The sequence below is a fragment of the Melanaphis sacchari genome, unplaced genomic scaffold, assembly GCF_002803265.2.
Source record: "Melanaphis sacchari strain LSU unplaced genomic scaffold, SCAv2.0 Contig182_pilon_pilon, whole genome shotgun sequence".
NCBI classification, from domain to species: Eukaryota; Metazoa; Arthropoda; class Insecta; order Hemiptera; family Aphididae; genus Melanaphis; species Melanaphis sacchari.
In genome coordinates, this window is record NW_020270870.1 from 398,301 (window position 1) to 422,510 (window position 24,210).

The 24,210-nt window shown below is 25.9% G+C and overlaps 2 protein-coding genes across 2 annotated transcripts; both read right to left on the bottom strand.

Annotated features, from left to right (window-relative positions):
* Positions 1-8,259: 8,259 nt before the first annotated feature.
* On the bottom strand, positions 8,260-12,655 carry LOC112592598 (kelch-like protein 2). The gene is made up of 11 exons (XM_025336708.1): positions 12,155-12,655; positions 11,147-11,284; positions 10,857-11,085; positions 10,608-10,783; positions 10,438-10,534; positions 9,633-9,789; positions 9,452-9,564; positions 9,100-9,390; positions 8,898-9,038; positions 8,586-8,835; positions 8,260-8,510 (listed from the first exon to the last, which is right to left on the bottom strand). Exons 2-11 carry the CDS (start codon positions 11,269-11,271, stop codon positions 8,299-8,301), a joined length of 1,791 nt encoding a protein of 596 aa, XP_025192493.1. The 5' UTR covers positions 11,272-11,284; positions 12,155-12,655; the 3' UTR covers positions 8,260-8,298.
* Positions 12,656-14,053: 1,398 nt separating this feature from the next.
* On the bottom strand, positions 14,054-22,834 carry LOC112592617 (DNA-binding protein RFX2-like). The gene is made up of 19 exons (XM_025336733.1): positions 22,510-22,834; positions 21,334-21,434; positions 21,082-21,250; positions 20,505-20,607; positions 20,318-20,411; positions 19,924-20,046; positions 19,670-19,807; positions 19,433-19,614; positions 18,995-19,355; positions 18,692-18,932; positions 18,536-18,633; positions 18,330-18,464; positions 18,039-18,174; positions 17,937-17,979; positions 17,328-17,370; positions 17,041-17,158; positions 15,969-16,035; positions 15,775-15,826; positions 14,054-15,153 (listed from the first exon to the last, which is right to left on the bottom strand). Exons 2-19 carry the CDS (start codon positions 21,400-21,402, stop codon positions 14,647-14,649), a joined length of 2,679 nt encoding a protein of 892 aa, XP_025192518.1. The 5' UTR covers positions 21,403-21,434; positions 22,510-22,834; the 3' UTR covers positions 14,054-14,646.
* Positions 22,835-24,210: the final 1,376 nt, after the last annotated feature.

The following is a 24,210-nucleotide window of genomic DNA, read 5'->3' on the forward strand; positions in this document are numbered from 1 at the left end:
TATTTTATACCTAGTGTACACGAATAATTACTTTGAAGTTGAAGATTTTAAATTATATAATATGTTTAGTATAATAATATACATTGTGTTAGATAATTATCAACTAACCTAATCCAGTAAAAATTATAATAAGATTTACTAAATATTTTTCACTTTTGAGAATTTATTCAACCACCAAAACCTGGAGTTATTTCAGAAATACCGTTTCATAAATCATAATTAATAAAATAAATTATTTAAAAATAGAATATATTTAAATATTTTATGTCTTAACAATACAAATACTTTCTCATTATTTCGTTAAAAATTATTTTTATTAATTCCAAAATATTAAAAATTGATATAAAAAACCTAAGATAGGTAATTTAAATATTATTCATACATACAAACACTTTTGAACATGGTTTTATAATTTAGTTATAACTTATTACAATACTTTATGAATATAAAAAGTTGACTTAAAAATAGAAATCAACGTCAATCATATATAGATTCGGTTTAATTGTTTTCATGAAACTTCAATAAGATAATAGTCATTAATCATTTTAACCATAATAAATAAAATATGATATGACAATTATCAACATTTTAATTTTTTTAAATTATAATTTGTAATATGATTTTTTATTCTATGTTACTATTTTTTAAATAATAATGATTAATTAAAAATATTACCTTTACAATAATCTAAAAAAAAAAAAAAAAATCATGGTATTATATCTATGTAGGTACATTATATCTATTACAGATTACAATTTACAACATAACAAAGTTTATGTAAGTTATTTAATGTTTAAATGATTATATTTATTAGAATCTAAATCTATGTAGAAAAAAATTATTTAACATTTTTTTCAATAACATTAATTCATTGTTGCTTCATTAAATTTCAGTATATTTAACAAAATTATTAATTTTATAATAACTTATACTACATTGAAATACATAATTATAAAATTATAACTGATAAGTTTTAACATAGTAAAAATTAAAAAAACGAATTCTACACCGATAAATTAAACCATACCTTGTAAGTCTTCTGTATTATTTGAAGTAACTGGCATAATCCAAATTGTAGTAACTACAATTAAAATAGTAATTAAACTATGCTTTAAAAAGAACATTTTAATTTGACTTAAGTATGTAAAAATATTAAAAATGAAGTGTACGTTAAATGATAAATTGATTCTAACCGTACTTCTAGTTTCTACAGTTCTTTTATAAACGATTCATTCAAACCCATATTTTCTTAAAATAACAGAATAAACAATAATACTACTATTTTTTTTATTAAATAACAATAAAATATGACCTGAAATAATAATTTTTATTTATTCAGCTATTTTTATGTTCAATACTTTGCTTCATGATTATTAAAAAAAAAAACTCTGTAAGACCGAATAAGCTATACTCAGTGTTTTTCGTCACCAATATAGTCTCTCCTAATTTAAAACAAATAACTATGTAAAATTAGGAATTTGCATTTTTATTAGCTACTTTGGTGTTCATCCATTTAAGCGTAAGGTAGCTGTCATGGTGAAAACACCCGTCTAGAACATCTTGGCATGGCTGTATTGGCATGACCGCATTGGCGTATAGCTATTTTGGTGTGTATTTAACAATATTATTTACAACAATATTTCATGGGAGTGATCTTTTAAAATTATTAACACCTATAATATTTTCAATATTATTATTTTAAAATATTATTGAATGGTAAAAATAATTTATGCCTTAGATGTTTCAGTTGATGTTTGAATGTGACATGAACAATCATTTTTGTTTCGGCATCCTAAAAATTTTTTTGTTTTATTAAGTTTATACGCATAAAATATGTACATACTACATAGGTATATCCATCATAGGTGTATATTTCTCGACCGCAAATCCTCTTTACTTGAACCATTGTCAATTACAACTGACTATTATAAATATTAAACTTTATGACAATACGTGTACCTACTCTAATATAGAACAATTAATTTTGAATTCGACAAAAAAATGCCATGAAATACGCTGCGGTAAACGTTGTGTATAGCCCCGGATCTTAGTTCACCCGGTCGAAAAACGTGTTGCTCGTCAACTAAAATCTGATTAAGAGCAGGTTTGATATCTATTATCACTAGAGACTCGGCTTTCCGACGTGGAAGGTGATTGTTATCGGTCGATAATTTTCGACACTAAAGATAGCAATTTGTAAATTAGGTTAGAATTAGCAGAATATAGGTCTTAGATTCTAAGGCATTGTCTCAAAACTTATTGTTCAAACCAATATACTAGCTAGAATAACAAAAGCCAATTTTTTTTTTAAGATACATTTGATGAAATAGACTGGCTTATGCTTAAGATCAGTCTCAATGCCTTAAATACAACTGCGGTGACATTTCTTATAGAAAGATACTTAAACTGGGCAGTGGGCACGCAAAAAAAGAGAGTTATCGATAATCATCGAGACATAAAAGAAATTTCTGTTTTTTGTGAACAGTGTTTTCTTGAACACAAAATCTTTTAAATCTTTAATATATCAACACGGAAAACTTGATTGATTATAAAGGATTTACATATTATAATATCATATTTGATTATTATTTTTTTTTATTATTATTATTTTAGATAAAACTAGAATAAGATATATTTTCCCGTCGTAAGGACATTTATATAATACATAATATAACCATAAAATGTCTGTATTGTATAGCTTATTATATTAAAACTAAAATATTTAAATATTATATTATTTTATTTATTAATTTTTAAACTATTCTTTTTTAATTAATCAAAAATCATAATAATACTACACGATATGGACTTACGGATGGATTGTCTTTTTGTAATACAAACCACCGGTACCCTAATGGTCTAATATTAATTATTATTATACGCAATACGCCTCTTTATTCTTAGTACGAATAGCATAAAGGTAGTAATAAATAGGTAAAAGATTCAAATCCCAACGGATTACACGTGTTCCTATTATATTTTTTATTTAACTATTACACAAAAACGAAAATCATTAAAAACAAAAATTTTATTTTTCGTGTAAATAGTTCATTTTGTGAAATCGTGAACTTCACATCTAATAATCTATATATAAAAAAAAAATACTTGATCAATCAATTAATTGGATAGTATAAGAGTTAAGTATACTTCGTCAAACCACCGGGTATATCACTATAATGGATCAATGAATGTGTTAAATTTTAAGACAATAACAAAACATTATATAGAAAATAATTACTGATGTTGAGGAAATTCATGAGAATTTAAAACTTAAATGCTCTTAAAAAAGTAATGTTTATGTATATAATAATAATAATGATAATATAATATATATTTTTGATATTTTTTAATTTATGTACAAAAACATATAAGGTATCTTTAATAATTTTTAATTTTTTTTTAAACTAAAAATAAGTTATTTTTATTTTTTAAAAAGCATCTTTAGATTCAATAATAAACATGCATTTATTAAATTTATTATTCTACACCAAATCTAAAATTGAGCATAATACGTGTTTTAGTTTGCCATAGTAAATAGGTTAAAACAATATGTTATTTGTTCACGCATCGTGGGCTTAAAAAAATACTTCTAAGAATACAGTTCATTTACTCATCACGGTTTTAGCAAAATAAATAAAAGGTGGTGTACGTAGTATTTACATTATTTACAATTATTATTTTTAAATATATTTTATTCTAATTCTGTATTTGCTCATTTGATAAATGGTTTTATTATGCCGATTTTATGTAAATAAAAAAATGAATTTCTTAAAAAAAATTAAATTCTTTCAACTGTATATAGTCGATTTCAAGTATATTTCGTCATTCAATATGTCATTTTATTTGATGTATTACATTCGAATTAATGATGAAGCTATTATAATATAAACCGCTGTAATAACTTGACTCAAATATGAAATAATATAACACAGCTGTTCAATTTTTCGGCATTGTCATTTGCCGTTTCGGCGTAAAGTCACTTTTATTTTTTAATTTAATAATTTTAATCACGTTTAAATAGGGCAATCTGATATAAATATAATTATTTGAAAAACTACAAATCGTTGCCTTGATTTTCAAATGGTATTTGACCATCTGACAATATGGGCATTTATAACACTTTTAAGGAGAATTATTGATCCCGCAGAAACTACCTGTTTAGGAAAAAAATTTGTATCAATTCCGGCTATTAATTTTACCGGCTACTGTTTATAATATTTACATATCTGATATCGATTCCACCGGAACTGTTTATCCCCCCCCCCCCAACATTTTATATGTATTTAATATGTATATTACCGATTCCCAAACTTTTTTAGTTTATGTCACCCTAAAAATATAAAAATAAATGAATTTATAGTATTAAATTATAGGAATATATTTGTTTTTATGACAAAATGAATCAACAATAAATATTATTAAATTTATATTTAAAGTATTACAAAATGTTTAATTTTTATATATTTCAAGTTATTTTAATATAATTTTAAAATTTGGTTCAGAGACGGTATAATAATTGTAAGCTACATATTTAAACAATGCAATGAAGATATACATATTAATTAAATATCTGTGTTAATTAACCAAGTATTGCTATACAATTGTTAATCGATATCATGTAAATTGATATTCAATGGGAGTGTCTACTAGATAGGTACCTACTCGGATATCGTATTTAATTGTTTTAAATATAAAATAGCATCAGGATAAAGTATCCAACCCTGCAATTCATCTATAGCGAATTATCCAGTTGGGTATCAATTTATCCCGGGTACCTAATAAATACTAATAGCTAATTTTTAATATGTTTAATTAATACACTAATATTGTGTAAGAAGTTACTTAATAATTAATAAAAAGAAAGGATTTCTTTAAATATCTATATTTTAATATATATCCATGAAATATTTTAACCTCAAACATTCAACTAAAAATAAAAGTATATTCTTTAATACATAATATACTATGCAAATAGGTACCAATTTAAAAATGTATTGAACTAAATACTTGAAATTTACTAGTTTAATAATATTATTAGGTTGGTAATCACAAATTTTTATTTAAAAAAATATTATTCCTACTGGTATTGATGCAACTTTATATATTTTTGTTAACTATTTTAACGTTTTGAGATTTTCAATCATTTACTGTTTGATGCATAAACAGATATTGTGTAAAATATCAATACTTAGTTCCTTTATTTAATATATTTGTCGTCACTACTAAATAAATTGAATTTAATATAGATTATAATAATTTAATTAATGAAGTTTGAACAAATAACATCTTCAGTCTTTTTACGGTGGATTAACCTACTAGTATTATCTAATAAGGGAAAAATCTACTACAATTTTAATAAAATATGTTTTGAAATTTGTAAAAAAGAAAAAAATCTTAACCCATGTAAAAAAAATATTTGCCCGTTTTGCCCCCCCCCCCCCTGAAAAAAAATTCTAGTGCCGTGCTTGCGTGCTGGGTACAAAGGTATAAGGTAGTTCACGATTTTATTGAGCTTTTTGAGTTTGTGGTAGAACGATAGATGCTTTAAAGTGTAGGTATAGCATAATATTGGAAAGATTCTTCTGCCACAGATGCTTCATTACTTGTAAGTAGTTGTAACACTATTACATTAAACTTATTAGAAGTAGGTACCTAATATTTAAGAATACTAAAAATTCATTAATATGAGTAGGTAATATTACAAATATTATAATAGAAAATCAAATACCTATTCATTACTATTAAAGTTAATAATTAATAAATCGTTAACAATTTTTTCAGATATCTTATTAGAGGTTGTAAGACACTTGGGCGTGGAAAATAAAGTGCAAGACAAGTGGACGCAATGAAAATTGGGCGCCGCACAGTTTTGTCTTATAAATAAATAAAAATAAGAAAAATCATAAAATTATAATTAAAAATTTAAGTAGGTGTATGTTTTACATTCATTTTAAAAAAGTATTGATATTTGCTTCCAATTTCCCCCAAGTCCCGCATCCAATTTTCTGCGCCCAAGTGTCAGCATACCCGTATTAGCAATACTAAATTAATTTTTAATAATTAATACATCGTTAGATTCAAATAACATCATAAAACAAATTATCAACATAAATTGTAGTAATTATTAACACAAAAAATTAAGGAGATGAGAGATTATTATGTAATACTGTAATAGTATAATTAAATAGGTACAATTAGAATAGATTTAAAATAAAATCCGAAAACCCATATCACTCTCAGACTTTTTTAAGAATACATAAAATACAGGGTCCGGCAAAAAAACCTCCCGTATTTAGACACTGCGTTGTGTGAGTTATGGCGGTGGTACAACTATGGAGAGGGTATCGATCGATAGCTGTGTACTCGTACATGCCATTTATAGTAGGCGTAATGATGTGGATCATTAAAGATCGGCGCATTTGTCGTAGAGAAGTATATTTCTAATGGCGGTTCTGCGATTTCTAGTCAGCGAGCATTTCGCATCCTGTTCCAACTTGAACGACATGATTTTGTTCCGGATAGAAAAACAATGCTCGTTTGGGTGTCCTGTTTTAGAGTAACGGGTTCTACACTAAAGAATAAAACCGTCTGGCCAACCTTTGACGACAACAACACCGGAAAACAAAAATGTGACACTTGTGTGGGCGTCTATCCATCAATCTCCAAGGCGTTTAGCAGTTTAACATTCAGTTGCCCTGAAACTTTCTGATCATTCATCGACGATATAAATTTTATTGTTTCTAAAATAAACATCATTTTTTGTAATAGTGATATCTATAAAAGATCACGAAACTTCACACTGGACTATTTATTGATTCATCTGAATAAAAATCCAAATAAATTATATTTAAATTAAATAATAGCATATCAAAGTAATTGAAAATAATCACTTAACACTTATGCAATAAACCAATAGTAAAACTAATCGTTTCTTAAACATTATTTGGTGGCCGTGATTGATTCATTAAGTTTTAAATTTTAACGAATCATTAAATTGATCAATTTTTCATGTACCTAGTATCTATTTCTTCTTGTATGTTGATTTATTAAAAAAAAACATTTGTTATCTATTAGCTATTAGTATTTATAAGGTACCCGGGATAAATTGATATCCAATTGGACAATTCGCTATAGATGAATTGCAGGGTTGGATACTTTATCCTGATGCTATTTTATATTTAAAACAATTAAAGACGATATCCGAGTAGGTACCTATCTAGTAGACACTCCCATTGAATATCGATTTACATGCAACTAAACAATTGTATAGCAATACTTGTTAGAATTGTTTACAGTAGTTGAGTACAGTACGGATTACTTAACAGGAATATAGAATACAATTTTCAAACCTTTGTTACAAAAATTGAACACGTTAAACATTTTTAACTACAAATTAATTTGCAAAATTATGATAATTGAAATTTGAAATGCTTTTAAAAAAAATATGTTTTTCTTTCTAAGTGATAATAATAAATAGTTATGAGGAACTTTAAATTGATAAACTTATTGACCTAGTGAAAAAATTCAAATATCTTCAAATTCTTTAAAGTTAAATTTTAGAACATCATATAATATATTTGAGAAATTATGCACAATTTTTTTTCCCCAAAATATTTTATAGAGAAAAAATATAAAAAAAGACCATGTATATAAATAGCTGACTCAAATTATTTAAAAAAGTTGTATCATGTATAGGAAACACTTAACATAAATATTCTGTGAAAATTTCAAGTATCTTAGGTTATTGATTTTGAAATAGGTAACATAAAAAAAAAAAAATTGACTTTGTCAAAAACTGGCTTTTCATAAAACTATCTATTTTTTCTTAATTTTTGATTTATTTTACTAGAAAAATACTGCAAATTTTTAATTTTGACCTTTCTAAAATAGAATCTAAATTTTCTTTTCAAAACCACCCTAAAATATGAGAATCGAAATATTTTATCAAATACTTATCATACATACATTCACAAAAAAAAATAAAAATATATATAGATCATTGTAAAATCAATATTTCTTTTGCTCTGTTCAAAATCTAAAATATTAAGTAGGTAGAAAAGTAAATGATAATAAGCATTATCAAACTATAGTAATTCTGACTATGTATTAGTTGCAAGAGATATATAATTAAATATAATATTTAGCTGGTATAATTATAATACAATCTAATATAAACTATAGCTGGTTTATTTGATTTAACAAATTAAAATTATAAAAAACTTTTTGATTACTTACAAAAAAAATAATCTAAAACTGATAGTATAACAATATTGAATATAGTATGTATTATCTTAACAACTAAAAAATACATTGTTTATGTTCTGTACATAAAGTTCCGAAATGTGGTGGACTATCGACAACAATTGCACCATAAATTTGATTACCATTTGTTGAGAAGGTTTCCATTGACCAAGTATTAGTAATTGGATTATAAATTTCTATAGAATCTAAAATAACGGAGCGGTTGTTTCCACCCATTACATATAACAAGCCATTCAATATAAATACTCCTAAATTTAAAAAAAATAATTAAAAATCAATATATTTAAAAAAAAAGATTTTCTAAAAAATAATTATATAGTCACCAGGATTATATCGAGCCAAATGCATATTTGTAATTGGAGTCCAAAGTCCAGTAATTGGTTGATAGATCTCACAACTGTTAAGAACACTTGATTCATTAATACCACCAATAGCATACATTGCACCATTCAAGACTCCAATACCAACACCCGCGCGACGTATAGACATTTCTGCAACTATTGCCCACGTGTTAAGACTGGGATCATAGCATTCCACAGTTTTCAAATATGATGAACCATCATAACCTCCTACCTACATGATTTAATTAAATGAATTGGATGAAAAATTCAAAAAAATAAAATACATAAATTTACTGAATATAAGAGGTTATTGAGTACTCCAACACCAAAACTATTTCTCTTGCTTAACATATTAGATACAATTTGCCATTTTTGATTATTGACATCAAAAACTTCTGCATTATTTAAATACTTAGTGCCATCATATCCGCCAACCTGGTATTTAATATGATATACATTTAAAATATAAAATAAATTATATATTGGTGCAACTTACAACATAAATACAATTGTCTAATATACCAACTCCTAAATCTTTTCTTTTAACTATCATGTCTACCATCTGTACCCAACAGGGTGATTGTGAAGATAAATCAAGCATTTCAACAGTTTGAGAATCTGAGTTACCTCCCATAATTACCACAAATTTATTTTTTATAACTACTAGACCAGCTGTTTCGCGGCTTTTAATCGTTCTTGGTGCAATCTGCCATAGTTTGGTAAATGGGTCATACCAGTTAGCATAACTCTTTTTTGCTGTTGGTGACCAACTCAACACTAGAACTACCTAATAGAAACAAATTATTAAAATAATAGTTATGATGAGCAAATTTTAACAGGTATCATACTTTCTGTAAACTACCAGATTGTCTAGGTGTACTTCTAATCATCTGTGGAATGGTGAAAGGATGTACTGACTTCAGGACAAAAAACTCTAATGCTTCAAATACATATCCATTACCTAAAAACATTATAAAATAACAAATATTAATTCATAATAAGCAATAGATATATTTGAAAAAACCATACATTCAAGACTATTTTTAAGAAGAGGTTCATTAACTACTTTTTCTAATAAATACTGTTTTGAAACTAATGGCAAGCGTACATGTTTCATCAGATTGGGCAAAAAATCTTTTCTACAATCCAATTCATGTTTTACCCAATTAAGAACAGATTTAAACACCTAAATAAATAAATAAAATTTAATTATTATATAACAATATATAATTATATAAGAATAACACCTATTATAGGCAAAAAGCAAGTTAGTATATTATCATGTTATACCAACCATCCAAATTAAGGAAAAATTTGTTTTTTACAACCCAATTCATATTTTATTAAATCAATAATAAAATATAATAATATAGCATTGTATATCATGTTCTTTTTTTGTTTATTTAAAAATTTATTTATATTATTGCCTACCAAAAAAAATTGTATTGCTTCTCGGAATTTGAAAGTAGGAGAGTGGTTAATATTCTGATGTACATTACATTTTAAGTAGGTTGGTTTAATTGATGTATTAAATCTGAATTCGATGATAAATTATGGTAAACGAAAAAATAATTCTGAGTGGATATCTGTCAACCTATATCACTAATATATTTCATATGTTTTAGCATCCCTTAGAAATTGATGCATAAATCACCTTACCCTCACAACAATCCTCAAACTTATCAAATATTAATTTATTTTATAAAACATGAGATTAAAATATACTTCTTTCAAACTGCAATTATATTAGATTAGATTATTATATACATATATGTAGGCAAATTGAGCATTAACAATATTAAAATACAACAATAATCAATTTTACTTTACTTACTTTTTCTTCTGATGGAACGAAAAGATCATTACAGGAAATCAAATTAATCAATTCTTCAGAAGATAAAGATAGAAATTCATCACATTTAGTTATTTCTCTGGAAATAATAATAAAAATGAACTTGTAAATAATTTACTAACATAACCACAAAATTAAGCTAATTATCATACATAAATTGTTTTTTAATATATGCTTGAGACTTTGACAACAATTCGCTACAATTATGTAAGTCAGCAAATCTACTAATACCAAGAGCATTTGAAGAATCCAGTTGATGTTTTAAAAAATCTACACATGCGTCTGTTACATAGTTTAACTGTAAAAGATTTGCAGCTGGTAATAAAACCTTGAGAAATCAACAATAATACAATTAAAATTTTTTGTCAAAAACACATAACAAATCAACGATTTAATTATACCTGTACATTTTCTTCAGTGATCATAATTTCACTAGTATAAATATAATCTATCAACAGTTGTAAAATTGTGGAATTTAACTCTTTTATATTAACAAGATAGTTATTACTTTCAACAAAATTAGAAAACATAGCTTTGAAATAATAGGTAGCTGATACCAATATATTTTTATGACCAAATATTATAGTACCATCGTCTGTTTGTAATTTAACATCACAAAACTCTTCATTTCTAAAATGGTGAATTCAACAAATAATTATTTTGTAAGCAACTAAAAACACTTATAACATACTTGCGTAAAGATTGAAGGACTTCAAACATTTCATATGTGTGAAAACTATTTTTATATTTTGTAGGTTCACATCTATTTGACATCTGAAATTCTTTTTGTAAAGAATCCATTTCTTTTACGGACATTTTACCTATTAAACTATGTGAAATATAGCTGGTAATTTATTGAGTGAATATCAAATATAAGTTCATAAGGAATGATAATTTATAAAATAATAATTAAGTTATTATAAAAAAAATAATGGTTAAAATTACTAATTAGCATTAAATTATTAATATGGTCTTAATGATATGTGATTTATTTTTAGTAAAAATTTAAATCTATCATATTGCTAATAACTAAGCCATGAATTTTGTTTAATTTGCAATTTTTCTTTTATTGTTCTGATTTATTGCTAAGTAAGATTTAAGTGTGTGTCAAGTGAATACAAATTAAAATATAAAAATTTTAAGTGGAATTTTCTTTAATTGTATTGTAATTTTATTTTTCTAATTCTTTTTAAACAAATTTGTAAAAAATTCCTTGTGAAAAAATTTTCAAATTGTAAATAAGTCTTTATTAGGTGCATGATGTACCTATATTGATTAAATGTAATAAACATTATTGTATACACAGTAGCATATATTAGATATGATCTATATAATATCAATAATAGCTGTCTATCAGCCACAAAACTTATATAAACTATATAAATTTTAAGTAGGTACAATACACAAAAAAGATAGATTATTTGAATTGACAGGCATATGGGCTTGAGTGAAGACACCATCTAACAACAGCACACAGGAAATCCCATGGTAATTGGTAGGTGTACATGTATTTTATTACCTATTACTATAGTTTAGGTACATCAATTATGTGACCATGATGGTATTCAAATCGACCCGATTTGTGATTCTAGTTTCATTCAACAATTGATTTAGATACATTTAAAATTAAGAACTTATTTACCTATTCAACGTCATACTTTTATACTTTAGAAAAATACAATATTTAAATAAAAGTTACCTATGTAATGGATTGGCCGTGCAACGATTTGATGAGTGATGAAATATGAGGGCTGACGAATTGGTGGTACTTGGACACCATTCACGATTCACACGTTATTTTGTGGTTTAGGTTGTAATTGGAAAACCTAGTCGGAAGACTAAAGCATTGATTATAAAGGTGTATATTTAATTGATGATCAAAGTTATTATTTATTTTAGTATATGATATTAATTAATATTATTACACACTACACTCTTCACGCAGTCAGCATAGTACAGTATTAATTATTACACAGAAAATCGGAAGAATAATGTAAAGTGTAGACTAGACTGAACGTGCCGAATGTAGGTACACAGAGAGAAGTGAGAAGAGAATAAAGAACACTGAGAGTGAGAACACTGAGAACACTGAGAACAGTAAGAACGCAAGTCGCATACAATGAAACCAACGGCGCTGTCTAATTTTAATGGTCAAATTCTTTCATTACGGGTAGCGGTCAGGTTGGTGTCACTGGTGGGAAAGGACAACAAAGGCAAAATAAATTGTCATATTCGGGACATTCGGGTATTTTGGTCCATAGTCGATACTCGATACCATACTGTCCATAGTCCATACTCGTCAGTCGTCAGTCGTCGCTTTGACAGTGGCTTTCGACTCTCGGTGCTCTCGCTATTCATGGGGTTTGCACTCCAGAGATATAAAAACGAGCGTTAATATAATCTCATAGACACCGGTAGCAAAAAAATTCTGTCTTAAATTTCACTTGAGTACTTACTTAACAAATTATTCTGTACCCTTATTGTTTTTTATTTATTTATTGAATAAATAACTTCCTTTTTTAATCACGAGTAACTATAATGCGTGTGTTTTTTGCTTAAAATCAGTTAAATTAAATCCCGGATTAACTCTACATATGTAAGATAATTAATATTCATTTATAGTGGCATAAACATTATAATGAATATTTCTAAAGAAATAAATCTTTTCAAAAATATTTAGATTTCCTAAAGATCCAGTAATCAGGTTAAAATGGTTGGAAGTTTGTAAATATAATGAATCTGACATTTTTCCTAACCGAAAGCTGTGTTCATTTCATTATGATCATCATTGTTTTACTTGACAACATAAAAAATGTATTAAACGTGGAGCAATTCCTACACTACATAATATGAAAAAGTAGGCAAAATTATTGTGTATTTCAATTGCCTATACAGTTATGATACTTGCATCAAAAGTTATTTTGTTTTCTTCAAAATACTCATAGTAATTATTTTAAACAAAATTGTTATATTTAGGAACTATAATGTACCAGGAAATCCTTCTATATCTGAATTATGTTTGAATTTAACCTCAACTCCTTCAATGGAAATATCAGATACTGATAAATTAATGCAAAGTAATTTTACCTCCTCAGTCCTCGGTTCTCTAAATAGCGAACCAGATTTTAACGACCACGACTTTTCAGTATTTAGAAAGTTTTACTGTACATGATTATGTGTAGGAAACACCCTAATCAAGTACTACCACGACTATAATTATTTTGTTTACGGGGTCTTAGTGTCTTACAAACATTCTACAACAAAAACCGTGTGGATCACATAAGAACACGATCTACACTATTTTTATCATATGAAACATGTCAAGAATCAGGACAATGGACAGTGGACATAATATTATAATATTCATGATCATGATTTTATTTACTTCTATAACGTCTGATTTATATTGTACCATATTTCTCTCTAATAAGCTAAAAAACAAAATAAAAACTTGTTTCTAGAAAACTGAATCATATCTTTATTTATAACACGGTGGTTAATATTAAAAAATCAAAAACTTATTCTACAATTAAAACTTGAAAAAATATATGTATATACATAAATGTACAACATATTATATCATGTACGATTGGTTAAGTGTGAAAACGTTCTGAAATGTATATCGGTAAATTTTTTTCTCGAATTGGTCATTTGCACGGACGATGTGATAAAGTCACACAAAAAAGGTTTTCAGGTCCATGTGGTTTTGTAGTAGTATAACGTATAACCTAACTATAGTAGTTTCGAAAAGAATTTCAAGGAGAAAGAAAATACCACAACGTCACATTGAGAGTTTTTGTTTGTTGTTCGACGTGATCTGCAGAAAAATTCGTAAGTGCATTTACGGATGTCGCGTTTACGACGATGTAGTGATATCGTTTACTCAGTTTATTGTGTTCCTGATTTTAAGCGACCAAGTGAAGTGGTTTATCGCTTTACGTCTTTGAGTTATGAACATATTCTCTTTTTATTTTGTTTAATAAACAATTAGTACTTTCAAGAAAACGATTTTTAATTTTTAAGGTTTACATTCAAAGTCTTAATACTTAACAATAACATAATTAACTATAAGAAAGGTTATGCATTTTAAATTGTCTCATAAAAGATTCCATACAAATTCTTATCAGGTACATTTTCATCTGGAGAAATTAAGACCTTAAGCCATCATTAACGAGTACTGCAACCATGCAATCAAACGTATGGGTGACGTCTACGTGTATGTTCTGCTCGACCACTGGTTGATGAGAATTTTTTTTCACACAGGCAGCATTTGTATGGTTTTTCGCCTGTGTGTGTTCTATAATGTAAAACCAAATGTGATTTTTGCGTAAATGATCGTCCACAAACGTTGCATGCATATGGTTTCTCTCCGGTATGCGATCTTTTATGTATACATAATATAGATTTGCTGATAAACGTTTTAAAGCAGACGTCACACTCGATAGGAGTTTTTCCAGTGTGAACATTTTCGTGTCTGGATAAACTATTGGCGTTGGTAAATTTTTTATCACAAAATTGACAGGAAAATACACCAGTGTCAACTTTATTGGGATACTCTGACTTGTAATCGTTCTGAGCAGTGAAAAATTCAAAATGTTCTCCACTGTCATTGCCAAAACAATTATTACTATTATATGCCTCTACATCCGCCGTGTCTACTAATTGAGGCGAATCGTTTTTTGGTGACATTATTTCCGACTATGAAATATTAATTTAAAAAAAAACAAATTAGATATACTCAATACTCTAATTACATACATGGAATAATTAAAATTAAAATCTATTATAAGGATTAGTAAGAATAAATTAAACTTTACCAATTTAATGTCTTAAACTATAATTCAAATTTATCATGCTAAAAAGTAAAAATAATTTATTTTGACAAACATTCAAAAACAAAGTTACGTATAAATCAATGGCAACCTATAAAAATCAGTTCTGAGATGCTAGTGATGCTACCATTAGCCTATATAGATATACTGTAGATTGAAGTGAATAGGTTTATTGCACAAATTAATATTCTTTAGTAGTTTGGTAAACTATAACTATATTGTAAAAAAAAAAAATATATCCATGTTGCTATGAATAATATACTCGTATATTTATTGTCTAAATATCTAATTTTGATAAAATTTAAACTTGAATCTTTTGAGTCTGTTTGATATAGCCTTCGTGTTATTAAAAAAAAAAAAAATATATTTTAGAAAGTGATTTAAAGTTTAAAAAGCAATGAACATAATGAATTAGCCTTAACATATACAATTTAATAATTAAAATAATAATAAGTAATATCAAAATACTAAAAGAATGTATACAAACCTTAATTATTATTTTCTGTTTATTATTTTTTTTTTTTGATAGTTTATTAGATCTATAAAATAATAGAATTATTAATACAATAATACAGTTGTATTTGAGATACACACAAAATGTACATATTTTTTTTTTATATATTAATGTTCATTATTTTGGATATAAATTATTAGTTAATTATACTTAATTCTCATACTCACAATTTAGGGTACTCATTATGGATTTTTGAAATACTTGGATTACAAGGAGTGTTGATCATAGCAGTATCTATTTAATTTAGAAAAAAAGGTTTAATAAAATACAATATTTAAACACAATATAATATAATTATTTGTAATAGGATTATAGAAATGAAATATTTTAAAATTAAAATCTTTAGATACCTACCTACTTCATTATTAAAAATTAAATATTTTTAATTTTTTCTTAAATGTGGTTTATAAAATTAATGATGCACTGTTAGTAATTTAAAATATAAATACAACTAAGATTTAAAACTGTTGATAATAACAATGGCTTACTTACATAGTTACATTTAACCATTTAATTATGAAGAAATATAACATGTTTTTTGTTAGATATGTGATCTAGGTGATAACATAAACACATACATTTTAATCTTTAACACTAAAAATATTAGTCAGAAAATTAAATTAATTTACTAATATGTATCAGAAAAAAGGTATAGTAAGAACAAGCTAGTTCAACAACCTAAGTAATCAAACACTTTCTTTACCTTCCTCTTTCTCATAAACGAAAAGTATCATTTGTAAATAAGATTTAATTAATAAAGTATATAAGATATAATATGGAAATCTACAATATATGAGATAAAAAAAATAATTATATGTTGTTGTGTTCCACAGCAATCAAGCTACTTAAATTCATCAAAATTACCAATATCGATCAAGAAATAAAAAACAATTTATCTACTATTTTAGTTTTAAGCGATTCCATGTACAATTTCTGAAATTTCCATTTACTGTTGCTACCACAGATATATATTTAAAAAAAATAATCCAACAACCTCTGGCTAAGTCAGACTAACAGGTTATACAATATAAATTATTTATTTTTCAAATTTTAAACAAAACTATGCATTCAAAACCATTTTTTGTGAGATTATAATTTTTAATCATAGATATTATATAAAAATAAAAAAATTAGAAAACGTGTAAAAAAGGTGATTATCTTACAAGGATAATTATTAAGTTAATTTAAAGAAGAATAAATTTTAAAACATTTATTTCAGAAATGATACTTTCAATTTACCATTATATATCTCTTGTGTATGATCTTCAAATATATCTTCTTTCAAGTATTCTATTTTTATAGGATGTTTTTGTTTAGATGCATCTTTTAACAACTGAGTTTCTTCTTTTATTTCGATCTAAAAAAAATTGTTCAATACTATAAAACTAATTGTAAGAAGGTTTATTATTTCTACAGGGTTGGAGATAATTTTTAAAGTCTACCTCTATTAGCAATAAACATTTACAAATATTTCTTATAATTTAAATAAACTACAAAAAATGTAAAATAAATTAAACAAATAGTACCTTAGATTTATTGTTTTTAGTTTCTTTTGATGGATTTTTTAATCTAAAGCAAAAAGATTTATATTATTCAACAATAAAATAATATATATTTATTATAAATTAAATGTGTAAAAAAAAATGATTATATCTGAAGAAATAACAATTTATTTTATAGCTAGCTGTATAACCAACATTTTTTCACAAAATAAATAAACTAAAATATAGCACTTTATAGGTTTATATTAGTTTTAGTGTACGCTCATGGGCATAGATATACTTCGGTCTGTAAACCAATTTGATTGAGACAGATATAATTATTTTGAATACAGCATTTTGTATATTTTTGGACATGATTAAACTACTCTCTAAACTTTCCTGATCGCTAGAAGAACAATCTTTGAAATTTTTGTTAAAATTGTTTTTGAGTATTTTTTAATTTATAAGCTTATAAACATATGGACATTGTCTTTTGATGTACATTTAAATAATAAATAATAAAATTAAAAATTAAAAAGATTGACTTTAAGATACACTTCCTCGTGTATTTTAGAATCCACATTGAATGCAATAGATTTGGTTATAGATTGTTTACACACACAAATATTGCCTTTTATTAACACAGATACTTACATAACATCAAAACATTCTGCATCTGTGGAAGCAGTGGCCAAATCTAAAAATCATAATATGTAATCAATTCACTTTATCCATACAAATTTATAAAATACTAACAATTGTGAGTTTTTGTTTTTTTAGAGAGTTTATTAAAATCTGAAAGCATTTCAGAACTCTCATTTATTTTTGCATGTACTCTTTTCTTTGTATAAACTGAATCATTTTCATTTCCCAAATTATTTATTAGTTGAACCTAGTGTGAAAAAAAGATGTCCAAGACCATTATAGTATATTAATGAAACAAAATGAAAATCATATTTGCTTACTTAAGAAGTTATTTTTATAATCAAACAACTAATTATATATGTATATATTTTTTAAGAATACAAAAATATTAATAATTCTTACTTGTTCTTGTAAATTACGGACGTCTACATGATTCAAATCAGTAAGCATTTGATTTATTTGAGTATAATTTTGAAGTACAGCTCTTGCAGTAGTGTATCTACGTAATGTTTGTGCAAAAGTTCTAACAGCAGTCACCTAAAATTATAAATTATAGTAATAACAACGAATGGTCGATAATTGAATAGAAATGTTGTCGAAATAATAACTTTAATTGAAATCATTTCTTCTGGGTATCCCTGCATTGCAGAAATAAGCCATGACTCTAAACTTTTGGAAAAGTTTCTAATGGCTTGTGTTAATGTTCCTGTACATAATTTGTTAATAGTTATATCTATTAATACAAATATATGAAATAAGCATACTAGGAACAGGCCGAAGAACATCTGGAATTAAAACTTTTACCAAGTTTTGATAAAATAGAAAGTCAGCAGTTTTTACAAATAATTGCAATGTTTTGCATTTTGATAAAGAATATAATTTTTCTTTAGATAAATATTTTTTTTCTTCACATTCATCGTTATTACTATCTTGATTACGCCAAAATTGACGCCAAAGTGACTCAACAGTGCCAAATTCTAAATTTAATATGGCACTTAAAAACGCCTATAAAGGCAATATTATTTAAATAAAAATAAATAAGTTTCAAATTAAAAACAACTTAGTACTTTATAATGTTCACGATATAAATTTTTGAATGTATCTACATCTTCTAAAGTAAAATTATGATTCAATTCTATTTCATTCAATACATCAGGAAATTCTGGTACAGCATTAGCACCATCACCTAAATATTCTTGGTCTTGTGCTTGATAAGATGGAATATTGTTTTGAGAACAATCAGCAGAATCTGAACTATTGGTGGTGTATTGCTTGTGATTTTGTTCCTCTGTTTTAATAAACATAATATGTTTTGAACTACTATTTTGATTTGTTTGACTTGGTAGGCCTTCTTTTTCTTCTTTAAAGTTGTTTAATAAAGAATTAGCTTTAATTCTAATACCATAATAATGATACTTGGAATTTCCTCTGAAAAAAAAAAAAATGATGTTAGTTAAATAAATAAATCACAGAAAGTAATCATACGGTAAAAATTATCACCATACCGACTTCCAAGACGTCTTGTACGTAATCCTGTAAACACAGATCGGATAATTTTACCAAAAGATGGTCCATTTACAGGATCAATTTTAGTTTTTAAGCAATGTGTTAAATAATAATCATAAATTGTTGATCGAAGTAACGATACTCCTTCCGCCATTTCATAATTTTCCTTCAGCCAGTTGACCTTTATAATAATATATCATTATTTATTATTTAAAATAAAATCTATCAATGCTTACAATTGCAGGAGATATTTTATTTGTGTGAGTAAGACTGGGGTTATGCATTTCTGTGTTTAACTTTATACCATTAATTTGATCTGTATTTGTGTTTGTTATGTCAGACTTAATAGTTTTCACAGTATGATATGACATATCCTAAAAATAGAAGCAAAACATAAAATTGTATTAAGTAAAATACAGCAATTTATAAAAATTTAAGCTATGAATAAAACATAATACATTAAGGTACATTACTATAGACATTATAATACCGGAGATATAGTAGAATTTGATTTGTTTCTTTGAGCAGCAGAGATAATAGTATGATAATTATCAACGCTCTGTTGTATAATATTGGTTCCATGACATGTTGGTTGACCTAAAGTATTTGTAACCTATACAATTTTGAACAAAATATAATTTCAATAAATTGTTATAGTAATAAAATTATAATTAATTAAACAGAATGATCCAGAAACTCCAAACCGTTAACTGCACAAATGTTTACTAAGATGTAAAACATAAGAAAATATTTTTCTTCTTTATGTATACCTATGTACATATATAAAAATACAATTGGTAAAGAATTTTTGAATAATTCTGTTATTCAAAATCATGAAAATATCATAAAAAAAATTGATCAGGATTTGTATGAATATTAGTTACTTGTGAATAAGAATTTGTGCTTGGAGTGTAATAATGGGTTTGACCAGTTTGATATATTGCTCCACTCTTACCCACAGTATAAATCGGATATGCTCTAAAAATTAAATAAATATATTTAATATTAATAAAATAAATACATGATTTATATAATATTAGTATTAATTAAAATGTATAACAAAAAATTTACATTTGTTCATTTTTGAATATTGCTTGTTTACTAGTTCCTTCAACATACTGTACATAAGTAGATTGGCCAATATCATCAGAATCATTAGGTTCTACTTTGGGAACTAAACAAACAATTAAATATTTAAACTATAATATTATATAAAAAATAAATTCAAGGCTCAACTTTAGTGAAAATGTCTACACCAGTATGATGAGCCTTTTAATCAAAATAAAAAGTACTATACCAGATAATTTAGGTACATGAAATAGAATAGAATTATAAAAATATCAACTAAAAAATATAAACTAATAAAAATTGAAATGAAAATCAAAACAAATATTTCTTTGAATCTTACTCAATGTTGGAACTGGTAAAAGGGAAGTACCTACCTATAATATCTTCCTGAAGTCTCTTCTAGATTATAAACATGTAATTTTTTATTTATGATATTTGATTAAATACATTTTATATGAAAAATAGAGAACTAACAATGAATAGAAAAAAATTAAAATTTTAATTTTATTTGAATAAGAACTGCATTTATTATACAAATTCTTCATTATTTCTTGAATTATATTTATTTAGTTGAACTTACCTGATTTTACTACTACACAATGCCCGCCATTATTGTCAGTAACTGTAGAAGAATTTTTATCTTTATGATTTAGGTGATTTTCATCATCATCCATTGATATAATATTTTTGATAACTGGACTAGTTTTATGTGGTATAGAATTTGTATGTAGTTTATTACTATTGATATTCTGAAATCATGAATTACTTGGTTAATGTAAGAAAGCACCACAGAAGTTTATTTTACTGGTTGTACAGCAAGATTTTGACCAACCTCACCAGTTTTTACATCAGTTATAGCATTAATTTGAGAACTAGCATTAGCTGACCCTTCTAATTTCATTCTACTCTTTATTGAAATTTACATGGAATTACCTAAATTCATATTTAATTTCATAATTGTTTTGTTAATAAATAAAATAAATTAAGCTTGCAGTTAAAAACTATGAACAAAATAATCACACATTTAAATTAATATTCATTAACACTAAAACATTTTTTTATGACTAATATAATGTAATTAAAAATCATAAATAAATTTTAAACCTAAATATGAGTTGATAAAATCAATTTTTTATAATTATTTAATATTTTAATAGTTTACTACTAATATTTTTTACAAAATAGGCAAGTACACATTATTTATACCTAGTTAAATTATAGTTATATAATTTAACAAGCAAATAATATAAAATTGTAATTAAATTAAACTAATAAAATATCAAAAAAAAATTAGAAGATAATAACAAATTATAATTTATAAAGAATTTTCTTTGGTATGAAAGATTTTAGATTATGAATATGACTTAATTTTTAAATTGCAATGAATTAATTATAATTATATATAATTTATGACATGTTCATCACAGAAACCAATAATGTTACCATAGTAACAAATATTAAGTGCAACAAAATTTGAATTATGATTTTACATTACTTACACATTAATAATATTAATGCATATTTTCATCATAATAGTATGTAGGCATATTAAAAAAATAATAAGATTACCCCAGTTAAAAGATATGAATAATGAAAATCAAAAAATTTAATTGGATTTAATTTTTATTAAAAGTATGACTTAAAAAAAAATTGTTTTCATTCATAATCGAGAAATAAAAATAATTTTAAATGTATTGCAATAAAAATTAATTATATACAGGAATATATGTACCTACACATTATACCAACTTATTTAAAACATTAACTCAAATATTAAAAAGTTGATAATTTTATTTTAAATTTCTTAATTAACAAAAATGCACAAAAAATAAAATGAAAAATTTAAAATATCCATTTTAATAAGGTAAGTTTTAAATAATTTAAAAACTAAATCTTAAAATTTCAAATAAGTACCTACCTACTAAGTAATTATTATTTAGGTATAAAAAATTTAATTTTATGATGAGTATAATATACATATTATGGATATTAACTAAATTATAATTACCTATTGTTTATATAGTATATTATAATTTGTCTATTTTAAGTTGTAAGCAATAAAAACTTAATTCCGTCATTTTTTGTTTTGTAGTAAAAATTGTGTGTGTAGATTGTACAACGAACCAATCGAACACAACTGCAATTGTCGGAGTTAATCGTTCACCAGAATATTATTGACGGAAAAAGGCGTTTGTGCCTTAACAGTTAACGGTGTCTATAGCTACGGCGTTTCTCTCACGTTGCTAAGAGCGTAGTCAGTCACAACAAACGCACAACCACTGTAATAAATACAACATAATTTTGAAAAATCTAAAGGCGACGTAATGACCTACTAAGTAGTAAGTATTAACAGTACTAACTGAACGAATACCGTCGCCCCTCGGATTTTACATTACTCGTTGACTGTTGTATAAAGGTTCGCCCCATTCCATTGGCCGACGGCCGTTAATATTTGCCGCCAAAAATAAATCTATTCATTCGCGTGGACAATTAATAATTTACGATCAATATTCAATAACTAGATTACCACCTACCAATGGAAATGCCACGAATTGCCGCCACAGCGACATCGTCGAGTGTGCATAGATCTGTTGAGTGTACGCGTGTGCGCGCGCTTCGGGCGCCGCCGGTGTGTTGTACAGCTACTGTAAAGTGTACGTTGTAAATACTAAATCGTAACAGAGATGGGAGACTGTGTCCAATGTCCATTACAGTCGATTAGTCATTACATTACACACAACTGGAACCAAATTTTTAGATGGAAGGTTGTAGCCGTTTTATTCTCTTATAATGAATTTGTGCAGACAATTCCCCAACACCGGCTAGTGGCTACACATTTCTACTAAGTTTGCCGTTTGGTATAATTGTATAAAAATAAGTTTACATCAATATTTATCCAGTAATCAGTATGATCCACCCATACATGGGGGTTTTGCATAGGTACCTCCAATTTGTTTCTATAATAGCGTATATTAATTGTTGGAACTATCGAATGAACCTGGAACCATAATTTCAAATGTTCAATTGTTTAGATTTATATATGTATCAACAAAATCAGTTTAATAATTTACAATTAAAAAAAGGTTGGGAATTTTAAATATTAAGTTGTAGGTATTGCCACAGGACATGCCATGAACGTCATGAACTAATTTTGGCCATACCTACGCAATACAACTCGATTTTCGGATCTTCGCAGTCCGCACTTGACAACCGCCGTTTCACGTGATCACAGTGTGATGCTCGTCTGAAATATGATTGCATATTTTAGGTAATACTAGTTATTAATTATTAATAGCTGTTATAGGTAATAAGAATAACTAATAAGTAGTGAGTAATGAATAATGACTTATAATTTGATATCAACTAACTGGTATTGTTTAGAACGGGTACCTATAAACAGGTCATTTTCATTTTATTTGTATAATAATTAGCATGCGTTATACGAAATCTAAGCTCGGGTCTAATAACAGTTAAAAAACCGTGGCCCGCATACACACGGTTCGAAATAAGTTACGTTGTAACACAGTATAAATATGCTATTCAAATGAGTTTTCACAGTTGTTGATTAACGGTATACAATAATAACAGCAATAACAAACAAATTAATGATATTATATTTTGTCGGTATATATATTTATAATACACACACACACACATACACACATATTATATATTATTTATATAACGTTGTAATCGTACGCCCGTCTCT